Source organism: Oryzias latipes, chromosome 17 (genome assembly GCF_053564925.1).
Source record: "Oryzias latipes strain Hd-rR chromosome 17, Olatipes_Hd-rR_3.1".
Lineage (NCBI taxonomy): Eukaryota > Metazoa > Chordata > Actinopteri > Beloniformes > Adrianichthyidae > Oryzias > Oryzias latipes.
Window position 1 is genome coordinate 17,572,259 of NC_136253.1, and position 12,774 is coordinate 17,585,032.

Here is a 12,774-nt window from a genome sequence, read left to right on the forward strand (position 1 = left end):
GAAACTTTGCAGGTAAGGAAACTAAAAAGCAAAAGTGAGGTCCAGGACAAGACAGGACAAGACTGTGAAGATGTTTTGATATGTTTTCAAGCAGAAACTCCTCAAAATCTCGACATCTAACCAACTTCCAACTGACTGCCCTAAAAAAAAGTAATAGAAAAAAAAAAAAAGTATGCAGTTGATTCAAAGCCAAAAAGATAAAGCAGGTTTCTCTAATCTTTCTTACTCTGACTTTGTGTTTTTCATCTGGAATGCGTATCTGTGTTCGTTGGCAAACAATTTGTCATTGCTTCTTTAATATAAATCTGAAAAAGAGATATTTGGTGCTTAACAGCTGATTTTATTGTTCCAACAGAGTTACTTGAACTTCCCTCCAGTTTTTTTGTTTTTTTCTGACAGGCTAGACTTTCTCTTTATAATCCTAACAAAGAGAACATCTTCTTTTTTTGTGATAATAAAAATTTTAAATACAGTGAGGTTTGTTCTTTTTAAACAAAAGCTAAAATGTTGTCGTTTGCCAACAAAAAAACTTTCCTGGCAAAATAAATCAGTTTAAAGCTCGAACTTGGTCACTTAGACAAAACCAGCTAGTTGTCATAGCAACAAGGACTTCCACCGCTTGCTTGTCAAAACATCTTAAGCTCTCCTGTTCCATCCCACAAAGAAAAAATGGTTAAAAATCCTTTTAAATGTGAGACTTTTGCCCAAAAAAACCTGTCAGCCTGGGGATATTTGTGGTGTCGGCGCATGCCTTGATATGGGGGGAGGACTTCAGAAAGACCCCCCATATGTGGGCAAACATGTGGGAAGAATCAGCAAGTGAGGCGAAGCAGAACCCTGAATGGTCCCCCTGCCACTCCCCCTCCTCCCCTTCACACACAAACAGCTCCCTCTCTCACAGTTTGGCTGAAAGAAACGGTACTTAGCTGCCCGAACAGAACGAGGGAAGTCTGAGGCTGGGGATCTGTAGATACAGAGCTTCTGAGTTGGGATCCATCATGGCATCTGTGGAAACTCTGCTTTGGGTTGGAGTCTGGATGTCTGCTTTTAGCATCACCACTGCAGGTAAACCCGTGGCACGGCACAGACAACTGGACGCCTTGTTTTCATTTTCTAAATCCGCACAGATTTACATCCAGGTGACAGATAAATACTGAGAAGCATTCAGTGAACTCTATGATATTGTACAAAGACATGGAAAAATCAAGAACATAAACTAAAGAAAATCTCAATCGAACACATTTTGACTGGGTCAGCCGTGAGAGCAAAGGGGATGAATCACGTTAGTGTTGCTCAATTTTGATGCATTCCTTTTTCCAGGCATTTGGTAACATTTGCAGAAACTCGCGAGCAAAAACTGTTTCAAAATATGTCTTTAAACTTCAAAAATGCAAACTGAAGATCTGTGTATTATTGCAGAAAGTTTTACCCAAGATTGTTTTGTATTTTTTTTGCTTGTCCTTCCTTTACTTCCTCTTCTGCAAATTGCCAAAGTATGACTTTGATTAGGGCTCATCTGTGAGTAAGAGTTCTGTTTTATTGACGCATGGTTCATATTAGGGTGTGTTGCTTCATTCATTGTCTCAGTAAAAAGAAAAAAACATTACTGGAAGTTTATTCATGACAGCCGAGCTGTGTAATGTCACTCCACAGATGACAACTCGGTTCCCAAAGCAGAAAATGTGAGGTGGATGTCTCTGGACTTTACAACAGTTCTCACCTGGACTGCAAAACCATCAAGCTACAGCTTCACTGTCCAGTACGCAACGTGAGTTTACACCCACATCCATACATTATACTAAATGGCCACTAGACTTTGCCTTCTACTGAGTTTTTCCACTGAGTTATGCTAGACTTTAGGCAGAACTTGATTTCAAAGCACCTTTCTTGCACAGTTGAAATATGGGATCTTGTAGATCATTTTGACTTATCTGCTTTCATTTAATAAAATTGAAGGGACTTGGATTAGCTTGGGAGTCTGCAACCTTTAATACTAAAAGAACCACTTGGCTAGTTTCATACTGCAACCAAGGGACAGCAGGAAATTATATTTATGACAACAGCACATACAAGTTCCTATCAAAATAAAATACGTCCTGTGTCAAATAAGATTTGCCTGCTCTCGCAGATTTAATTGAATTAAAAATGCAAAAAGGTGAAGTCAAACATTTTCTAACATTATGATGCATTTCCACTTTTACTGTCAAATGTAAACATGACTACCGGCATGTTGGTGAAAAATGCATTTTTGTAAAATCGGTGCATGTAGATGCAATTACATTCTTTAAGAACTTTGCATCTGAACAGAAACTATGGGAAGATGTGCTTTGAGCTTATTCTAAAAAATTTTTTTTAAGCCTTAGAGTTGGTGCAAAGCATCTGATTAGCATCCTGCTGTTTCTTCTGTTAATATTGCTTTACATCAAAGAGAGCAGACCTTAAGAGGGGTGGTGGGGGGCCCAATGATGGTGGTTGCTCTGTGTGTGCAGTGCTTCTGCTAAACTTCTTTCATTTACAACAGATGGATTAACCGAGGATTTTGGCTGGCAGTCCAGCTTTTTCTAACTTTTCTAACTCAAAGATGTCTCCTGAAGTTGATGGACAAAAGCGGCACGAAGTTAAAAATGATTGTGTCCTTGGAGGGACACTTAAAACCCATAAATAATACAATTTAAAAATAAATAAAATAAAAATAACTTTTGTACTTAACTACAATAATTACAGAGCCTTTTCAAGTGCTTTTTACTAATTTAGCTTTTGCCCTGAAACAGTTTTTTGTGTCAATGCCTGATATGCATTTTTGTAGAAAACCCCAGTTTCTTTTTTTTAAAGACCCAGTCCATTAAAAATCGTGTTTTGGTTTTTTTAAATGTATTTTTCCAATAATTTAGGACTCATATAAAGAAAATGGAGCTCAAAATTGTGTTTCTGAGTATTTCTTTAGTCAATCATTGGGAATAAAGAACAGATTAAAAAATGCCGTTGAAATAGCTTGTAGCTGGGATATACTGTAGGTGCTACATCCAACAGACCACAGGTTCCCGCTCCACTCCATTCTGATCCATCCACATTGATAAAAAATCAAATAAATCCATGAAATTCTTTGTTTTCCTCTTCTGAGCTGAGATCTGGCTCAAATTTTGCTGGATAGCTCCAATAATGCTCGCCATTTTTGTTGCCCCGGTAAAACTAGGTTGGGACTGTGGGTGGCTGCAAGCTAGCAGGAGAGACTGAAAACAAAGGGATGATGGGAAATGTGGACAAGGTTACTTTGTGTCGACAGCCCAAAACTCAAAGGCAAAGTTCTAATGAACTACTCCTGCTCTGCATAAACTATGTCCTAGAAAAACAATTCAGTTTTTTTCTGGCTAAAAACAACATAATCTTAATTAAAAGACCACTGCGCATGCCTTAACAATAGATATAAGAATGAGTGAGATTTTCATTTTTTACATCAATTGCCACAATAAACCTGAAACTACAAAAAAATTTCAAATAGTGAATTTGGTCATTTCTATTGCAAAAATCCCCCAAAATTGAGATCAATTCGATTTTGTGTTTATTAACAGAGATCAAACATGTAAGGACAAATTCAAATGAATAAATACAAAAAAAATGTTATATTAAGCTAAGACCATGTCAAAACAATGGGTTAACAATCGAAATTCAGGCAAAGAAATTCAACTCCTAATCCCAAACTTTAGAAGAAAACAGAAAAAATAAATGAAGGCACAAAGCCCACAAGGACTTGGTCAGGAATAAAATATTTAGTCACGTGTTGAGACATTTGTGCAAAAAAATTGGGGACAGGATACATGACAAAAGCTGACATGATCTAATGCTGCTTAAAGGTTTGCAAGTTTTTAGAGTGTCTCCAAGGGAACCAGAGAAACACAAGAACAAGTTTCTATTTTTTTTTAAATCTGTCTTTGTAGGCATTTTCTTTCACGTTTTTTTTACAGCTTTGTTAAGGAAAGTGAAAAAGCATGGATTTTGTGTGTTTAGATTTAAATAAATCTGTTAAATCTCCTGAGTTTTTATGTTACATGAACCCAAAAAGATGTTGCATTTTTTTGTTTTTAACTTTACTTAGTAAAAAAAAAACTGTTTCTCTACTCGAGTCAGGATGTAAGTGTTGGTTGTGGTCAATGTTTTGCTTTTATTGCAGAGATGGGGATGACTGGACTGAGAGTCCTGACTGCATCAGAATATCAGATACAAAATGTGATCTGACTGAACATCTCATACCTTATGACATGTAAGAACATTTACTTTTTATAACTTTTTTCACATTTCTTCCAGTCGTGCATTCTTTTGATTCTGGATGATAAAAGCAGTAAAATATTTGTGGTGTGTCCGACAAAAAGGCCTTTTTCTTGGAGAAAAGTGATTCAGAGACAAGGCTGAAGTTAGCCTCTAATTTTGAGCTTCTGATTTGACTGTTGAGCGGATAAATAGGGAACAACAGTTTTTTAAGTTTGCTCTTCATTTTCGCTCTTACGACAAAGCTGCTAAATTAAAAAAAATCCTTAATTTGGTTTTGCACTAAAAAAGAAGTCTCTTAAAATGACAATACATCTGAAATTACATGAACAGCAGCTAAGATCTTTGTCAAAAGCATTTTTTTCTGTAATAATTGAAACTTTCTCTTGGCCTGTATGGGATCTTAATAGTAAATCAATGGAAACAGTCTTTAAAAATAGCTGCCGACTTTTTATCTACATATAAATGCAATTCATTTTAGCCAAAAGAACAACTTACTTTTCTTATTTTATCAAATTCTTTAATATATTAAACCTGCTCTGGCCTCACAATTATATGTTCTTTGATTGTAGTTAATCTAAGATTTTTTTTTTAATTAATTCAATTCTAACTTTGTTTAGTTTAAATCCGTTGTTGTTGTTAAAACAGGGAGGCGGTTTAGCTCATGCTGGTTTGCGGCGCCTTCCGTCTGTGAAACCAGGATTCGACTCCGGGCTGCTCCCTGTTCCCTTCTCTACCTCTGCCGGTTCCAAGCCCGGTTTGAGAAGGTTGCGTCAGGAAGGGCATCCGGCGTAAAACAATGCCAACCTTACCATGCGACTTGTTCGCTGTGGCGACCCCTGATGGGAGAAGCCGAAAGTGGAAGGAGTTGTTGTTAAAACAGATTTTTTATAAGAAGAAAAATAGGGTTTGGAACAAAAATTTGAATGAAAAACTATTCAAATTTATAAAAACTTGTTTGAAAGTCTTTTCAATGGTTCTTTTTTTTTTTTTTAAACAGGAATTACATCGCTGATATCCAGACGGAGCATCTGGAGGCCGACTACGACGTGGAAAATTTACCTCACACTTATTCCCCTAAATTTAACCCTTTCAGCGAAAGTAAGACATCGATGTTTCTTTAGAAATTCATCAACTTTTGGATGTTAGGTTTTTTTCAAATGAACAGAAACAAAATGTCTAGCAGCAGTCATTTATATGGCAACAAATAAAAGAAACATTTTTTTGTATGACAAAGCAGTTGACTTTAAATCCTCATTTCCACTCTTGATGGTCGTGGGATTAAGGAGGCATTCACTAAAGGCTGAGTTTTTCACTTAACACAAGCTCTGAATTCCTAAACTGGGCTAAAGCTGCTTCTTAGTGCCAGGGAAACAGCCATAAACTGCAGGGAAATGCTTACTGTTGTTAAGTTCTGTCAAATTGCTGCAATTCCATTCATTATTTGTCTTGCAAATCATTAATTGGAAAAAGTGATCTTTCCTTCTTTGCTGGTTGCCTTTACACTGACGCAGCTGCTTTGGTTCCATTGGGCACATGTGATTGGCCCCTGCAGGTAACATCAGTGCTGTGGAGTTCTCTGTGACGCAGCTGAATGAGACCACGGTCTGCGTGAACATCACAGATCCGCTGACAGCCATCCATCAGAAAAATCAGCAGCTCAGCATCAGAGACATTCTCAAAAAGGATCTCAAGTACAAGATCAGCTATTACAAGTCTGGAAACACCAGAAAGGTACAGTAACTTTTGGTATAGTACAAATTATGAAGACCCACTCTAAACTTTTTATCTATTGTAAAAGTGTTCCCAGTGGTCTTTCAATAATAATTTTTTCATTTTTAGCCAAAACCCCCCACAAAAACAACAGTATTTTTAGGACTTAGTTTCTGCATAGCAGAAGGAGATTGTTAGGAATTCACTTCTAAATTGAGGTGGAGCAATCTCGCCCCCCCCATCTCCCTCCTAGTTGCAGAGCAGAGCAGGGACCTTGTGGCCTGTCCAGTGTATTTTCCACAACCCTGATTCACAGCACTTAAAATAAAGAAATACAGAGAAATGCATTTTTTACTTATTTTTTTTTTATGGATGATCAGAAAAATGTGACAAGAACATGTTAAAAAAACAACAAAAAAACAGATTTTCATCAGCGTGGGTCTTTAAGCAAAAAGGATGCTCAGATCAGTATAGATCAGCAAAATAATCACCTGGGCCTAATTATTTACAATCTTAGACTATATTTTGTGATTTGTGTTATTAAAAGTGTTAACTAACAACCTACAGAAACACACATCCTTTACAACTCGTCTTCTCTGATCAAAATGCATTAAAATCCATAAAAGACAGATATTTTAGCAAACATTAACCCCTTCTTCAGTGCCATTCCTTTCCATGTCTGAGGCTAATTTTTTACACCTCTCTGTGCACTATATTCAACAGTGTAACTAAGATGTCAATTTGGGATTGGTTTGAGTGCACTGAAAGGCGAAAGTTGAAATAGTTGAAACATTTGAGGGACATTTGGAGACAGATAACGGTGGACAAGATTCTGCAGTAAAGTCGGACAGTTATTAGCCTGATTTTCATGAAAACAGCAAATGTCCTTTATTTAGCGTAGATATTGATTCCTGAGTTTAGACAGCTCAGAGGCACCTCAATGAAAATCCTATTTTTAAAGGTAAACAAGACAGTAGTGTGTCCATTTATACTGCTGTTGTGTGTCACACATTAGACAGATCAACATAAAATCATGCTCTTTCTGTTCATGCGTGGCTTTTCTCTAGATACTCCAGGTTCCTCCCATTGTCCAACAACATGTCAAATGGATTAATCAGTACCTTAAAAATAACAACTGACCTTTAGGTCTGAATGTGAGTGTGTTAGTGAGTGTCGTTCTCTTTTGTTGTGTGGCCCTGTGATGTCTGGTGACCTGTCCAGGGAGTACCCCTCCCTTGCCCTACATAGTTCGGATAAGATCCAGTGTCCATGTGACCCTACATGGAATAACTGCAATTAAATAAAAGGACCCAGTTTTTGTTTAAAAGTGAATATCTCAAGGTTCAGATTGACACACGAACAGTTTTGCTCTTCTTCACATTTTTCTAAAAATATTCTGATTGCTAATTGCAGCCATTAATAGTGTTGATTCACCAAAGAAGCCTAAAGCACAAAAGAAATTGAAAATGTCTTTTGGGTAAACCCACATGGTAAGGAGTTGTAAATGCCATTTCCACCCTGTTTTGCCTCCTGCTGATAAGCAAGAAACAAACTACTACAGTTCTTGAGTGAATAATTTTTAACACTGATCAGAGAAAGTATTACATTTTACTGGGGTAACTGTTTGAGGAGTTGATTTTTCCAGGCAGTTTGGTCCTTTTCAGTTCAAGAAACACAAACTACGTAGTTGTAAAAGTATTTACATTATACACCCATTTGAACAAAGCCCATAGGACTATCCCAGATTTAACTAGCCTGACGTCACCAATAGATAACATAAAAATATAAAACGTAGTCCCTGTAATAATATTAAAATTATATTGAGAGGAATGACTCCCTGTTTATGAGTGATTGGAAAGAAACCTCCAGCAGAACCAGACTTGTTAGGGTCGGAAAAGACATTAAAAACACGAACAGAAACACCCCAAACGACTTGTTGTAAGAAAGAAATATTAGCAAGTTAGCCAGAGCAATAATGACATCACTTCTTTGGAAAAGGCAGGGAAAGGGAAGTTTTACAGTGAGGTTGGTGAGGAAAAACACCAATGTCATCCAAACAGTGTAAGTAAAGGCTCCTCTCTATGGCACTTGGAACAGTTCTCCACTGTAAGAAGTAATGTGAAGCACTGACCAACTTTGACACAACTGGGCTGAGATCGACACCCTTGGATTATTTCTGTTAGAAATAGTGATATCTGCTGGTTGTTTGTTATTAACACATCTGAGCATACATGCTGTCAAAAGACTTCAAGAAGATTTTAAAGCTCAGTCGATGTTTGTCTTTTTGTGAAATGTTTGAATAAAGGTGTGTAATTATTTTCATTTGATCTGGATAATGGTTTGACAACAATTTCACATGGCAAATATGTTGGATAGTTGTATTGGCAATATATGTACAGTACAAGCCAAACGTTTGGACACATCTTCTCATTTAAAGAGTTTTCTTTATTTTCATGACTATAAAAATTGTAGATTCACACTGAAGGCATCAAAACCGTGAATTAACACATGAGGAATTATATACATAACAGAAAAGTGTGAACTGTAAATATGTCATATTCTAGGTTCTTCATAGTAGCCACCTTTTGCTTTGATTACTGCTTTGCACACTCTTGGCATTCTCTTGATGAGATTCAAGAGGTGAACCTGAAACGGTCTTCCAACAGTCTTGAAGGATTCCCAGAGATGCTTAGCACTTGTTGGCCGCTTTACTTTCACACTGCGGTCCAGCTCCCCCCAATCCATCTCCATTGGGTTCAGGTCCAGTGACTCTGGAGGCCAGGTCATCTGGTGCAGCACCCCATCACTCTCCTTCTTGGTCAAATAGCCCTCACACAGCCTGGAGATGTGTTTGGGGTCATTGTCCGGTTGAAAAATAAATGATGGTCCAACTAAACGCAAAGCAGATGGAATAGCATGCCGCTGCAAGATGCTGTGGTAGCCATGCTGGTTAAGTGTGCCTTCAATTTGGAATAAATCCTCAACAGTGTCACCAGCAAAGCACCCCCACACCATCACACCTCCTCCTCCATGCTTCATGGTGGGAACCAGGCATGTAGAGTCCATCCGTTCCGTCTTTCTGCGTCACACAAAGACACGGTGGTTGGAACCAAAAATCTCCAATTTGGACTCATCAGACCAAAGCACAGATTTCCACTGGTCTAATGTCCATTCTTTGTGTTCTTTAGCCCAAACAAGTCTCTTCTGCTTGTTGCCTTTCTTTAGCAGTGGTTTCCTAGCAGATATTCTGCCATGAAGGCCTGATTCACACAGTCTCCTCTTAACAGTTGTTGTAGAGATGTGTCTGCTGCTAGAACTCTGTGTGCCATTGACCTGCCCTCTAATCTGAGCTGCTGTTAACCTGCCATTTCTGAGGCTGGTGACTCGGATGAACTTATTGATGCTGTGTCGAGAAAGAGGTGTCCAGCTTGTTAGGTTTGGAGTTGCTGGACCCAAAAAGGCAGACGAGGACTTGGTTTGATTTAGTGAGTTTTATTGTAGGATGAAACAGATGATGTTGGGCGTTGGATTTTTGGTGTTGGTCTTGGTTCTTTTGGGTTTTTGTTCTTTGGAGGAGGATTCAGAGTTTCTTGCGAAATTTTGATCTGGAGGCTTGGGTTCTTGTGGCTTCGGTTCTGGTGGCTTTGGAGTGGACGTTGGCTTTGGCGTTGGCTTGGGCGTCGGCTTGGCTTGGTGTGGACTGTGGGCGTTAGCTTTGGCTTGACTTGGCTTGGCTTTGGATTTGGCTTGGGTTTCGGCGTAGGTTTTAGCGTAGACTTCGGCTTTGGCCTTGGCGAGGGCTTTGGCGTAGGCTTTAGTTTGGCTTTGGCTTGGATCGGCGAGTCCTTCATTAGGGCAGACGAACCGACAATGGCTGGAGGGCCAGATGGACTAAATAGGGTCCCTGATTGGATGTTGAACAGGTGTGCGAGACCGGATCATCACGCAGGTGTGCGGGGACGACCCCGACGCCTGACACAGCTGGACATCTCTACTTACCAATCCCTGACAGTTGCATAGAAAATCAGTACATTATAAAACAATTGACCCTTAGGTATTGAGGTGAGGTAAAATACTGAGGAAGGAACCAATAAACAATACATATCCTTGTTCAGTTCAAAAACAAAGAATCTGTTTGGGAAAAACATTTGTCTTTGCTGACAGTGGACTCAAGAAAGTCAAAAATTGAATGTTTTAATAATAATTATTTACATTATTTAATCTAAAAAGTGATGATTGATCTAAGATTCTTGCAGACTGACTTCATATTCCATTTTCAGTATGTTTTTCCCCCCTTTGTATCATCTATGAATGCTATTATTCACAATTTTAAAAAGCAGTGCATAGTTTGCCCTATCAAGGTAAAACTTTGCAAAGTTAAAAAATGTAACAAATCAAAAGACAGACCTTTGGTGAATATTCAAAATCAAATTTATGCTTCATAACTGAGTTCCTAAAGGAAACTTTTGTGTTTTTTTACTGTAATGTACTGGTCATTCTTGACAGAGAGACTTCGAATCCCCCACCAGCACAGCAGAAATCTCAGGGCTGGATCCAGGCCAGAGTTACTGCTTCATGGTGGCAGCCTATATCCCATCCAGAGCCAAAGCCAATCAAAACGGAGCCTTGAGCTTGGAGCAGTGCACTGAGGGAGACGGCGGCATCCTGCAAGGTACACACAGCACATTACACAGTGCCAGACAACATCTAAAACTGCTACAGAATGTTGAACTCCAGAAGAACAAACACATTCCATGCCTTTTGCTAGCTCCTGTAGAGCATGTAGAAAATTTGAAGAGTAGAGGTGGAGTAGGGCAGGAAGTAGCAAAGATCTCAATAAGTGAGACCTTGAAGAGGATCAGGATCAAAGATCAGCTTTGAGCTACTTCACGCTTGCTGTGGTGATGGACAGACTGAGAGATGAGGTTAGAAATGACAGATGACATTGTTATCTGTAGTGAGAGAAGGGAGCAGGTGGAGGGACATCTTGAGAGGTGGAGGTTTGCCTTGGAAAATGAGACGAATGAAGATCTTTTTTCAGATAATATGGTCTGTTGTAGTTTGGGATAAGTCCCTGATGCACTGCAGTAACTATGATTCATCCTTTCTCTTTTAGAACTGAGTGTTGGAGCCTGGGTTGGAGTGGTCTTCCTCATCATCACCGTCATCATCGTCCTTGTCACAGTGATCGCCCTGTGCTGCAGAAATCCCAACAGAAACAAATCTCTCCAGTCAACTCAGTTATCTGCACCTGTTTAGGGTGTGATGTCATCTTTCTTTTTCTAACATAGAAGACAGTCCCTTCACTGCTTCCCTGTGTTTCAGGAAAAAATGTGATGCCTTGAAATTCAGTCCTCTATTAGGGGCTTAGCATCGTTGGGTGGCCTTTATACTGCAACAAACTTGCTAAAGTTATCTTTATTTTATTCTTGTGGATTTTTTTCTCCAGCTCTTCAAAGACAGTAAAGCTGCAAGGAAGGCATTAGGACAGAAATGTGCTCAAGTAAGAACTACCACAATTCTGGAAAAGGTGGGATATCCATAATTTTTCATAGAATAAAGGCTAAGGGACTTTTATATAAAATGAGATGACGTTTTGTTTAAAATACGGTTCTATTTTTATAAGCTTTTATCCACTAGTTGGATTGATATTAAATGTGATGCCTGCTGCACGTCTCAAAATAGTTGGAACAGGGGTTGAAAAAACAAAACATTTAAAAAATGGTTTCACGAGAAAACATCCAATCCCAGAAAAACTGCAAGAATTTGTGTTTGGTGGAATATCCCTCTGTTGTAACAATGTCCATGGGCCAGAAATGTTGTGAAGTATGTGGATTTTTCTTTTACAAATGTGGCACATTTTTAGGGAACTTTCATGTGTGATATATAAAGCAAAGTTGAAGATGTGAAATATTTGCCATATTTTCTCTACCAGCTGCAAGCAGCATAATTTACTGTTACTATTGACTTGCTTTGAGCTTCTGGTAGCTTTTGGCAGCACCTGGGTCTACTAGAAGCTTAAAACAGGTCAAGACCTTTTGTAACCTTGGGGAATTGTTTCAGTAGGCAGTATGGCAGTTGCCAGGTTCCCAACTGTAGTCTTTGGGGCTGACTGACCTGCATGTTTTGTATCCTGACCTGCTGAAACACACCTGCCTTTAATGGCGGTCATTGTCAAGTCCCCACAAAGGTTGATGATAAGTTTAATCAGATGTGTTGAGCACTGAAAACATGCAGGACATTGTGCCTGAAGGACCATAGATGCTTCAAGATTCACAATGCAACCTTTGATTTGAATGGGTGCTGTTCATAAAGCCTCGTTTCCACTGAGCAGTACTGTCCAGCTTAGAATGGTCCAGGCAATTCAGGTGAGCGTTTCCACTCAAAGTTAGACATTCACTGCGCATTCGGGGTACAGACCAATTGCATAGCTTTGAGTCATAGTAGGTCGACTACAGCAAAAATGAAGCTATCAACAACAACAGTGGAAGTCAACCAGCAGCTCTTTTTTTCCCGCTTGGCTTTTGGTACTTTATATACAAGTCAATTACAGTAAACCCTTGTTTTTCGCGGGGGTTACGTTCCAAAAAGAATAGAATAAAGAATAGGCAAAATCCGTGAAGTAGAAACCTCTTTTTTTTAAATAATTATTATACAATTAAATACTCTATTATACATTGAAAAGAAAGAACAAACCATTTTACAGGCTCAAGCATTTGTTTCACAAATCAAAGTACTTTAGAAACGTTTTTTTCAACAAATAACTTCTGTACTGTACTGTCAAATAATAATTTTAAT

At 38.7% G+C, this 12,774-nt stretch overlaps 1 protein-coding gene across 1 annotated transcript; it reads left to right on the plus strand.

Moving 5' to 3' along the window:
• The first annotated feature begins 882 nt into the window (after positions 1-882).
• On the plus strand, positions 883-12,566 carry LOC101164095 (tissue factor). The gene is made up of 7 exons (XM_004078886.5): positions 883-1,065; positions 1,654-1,768; positions 4,169-4,258; positions 5,264-5,364; positions 5,819-5,997; positions 10,483-10,648; positions 11,093-12,566. Exons 1-7 carry the CDS (start codon positions 999-1,001, stop codon positions 11,233-11,235), a joined length of 861 nt encoding a protein of 286 aa, XP_004078934.1. The 5' UTR covers positions 883-998; the 3' UTR covers positions 11,236-12,566.
• Positions 12,567-12,774: the final 208 nt, after the last annotated feature.

What these genes read in the sequence shown, in the direction of transcription:
- LOC101164095 (XM_004078886.5), top strand. Translation starts at nt 999, where the DNA reads ATGGCATCTGTGGAAACTCTGCTTTGGGTTGGAGTCTGGATGTCTGCT. An exon ending in ATTTAACCCTTTCAGCGAAA is followed by an intron (nt 5,365 to 5,818) that starts GTAAGACATCGA and finishes TGGCCCCTGCAG; the next exon opens with GTAACATCAGTGCTGTGGAG. An exon ending in AGTCTGGAAACACCAGAAAG is followed by an intron (nt 5,998 to 10,482) that starts GTACAGTAACTT and finishes CATTCTTGACAG; the next exon opens with AGAGACTTCGAATCCCCCAC.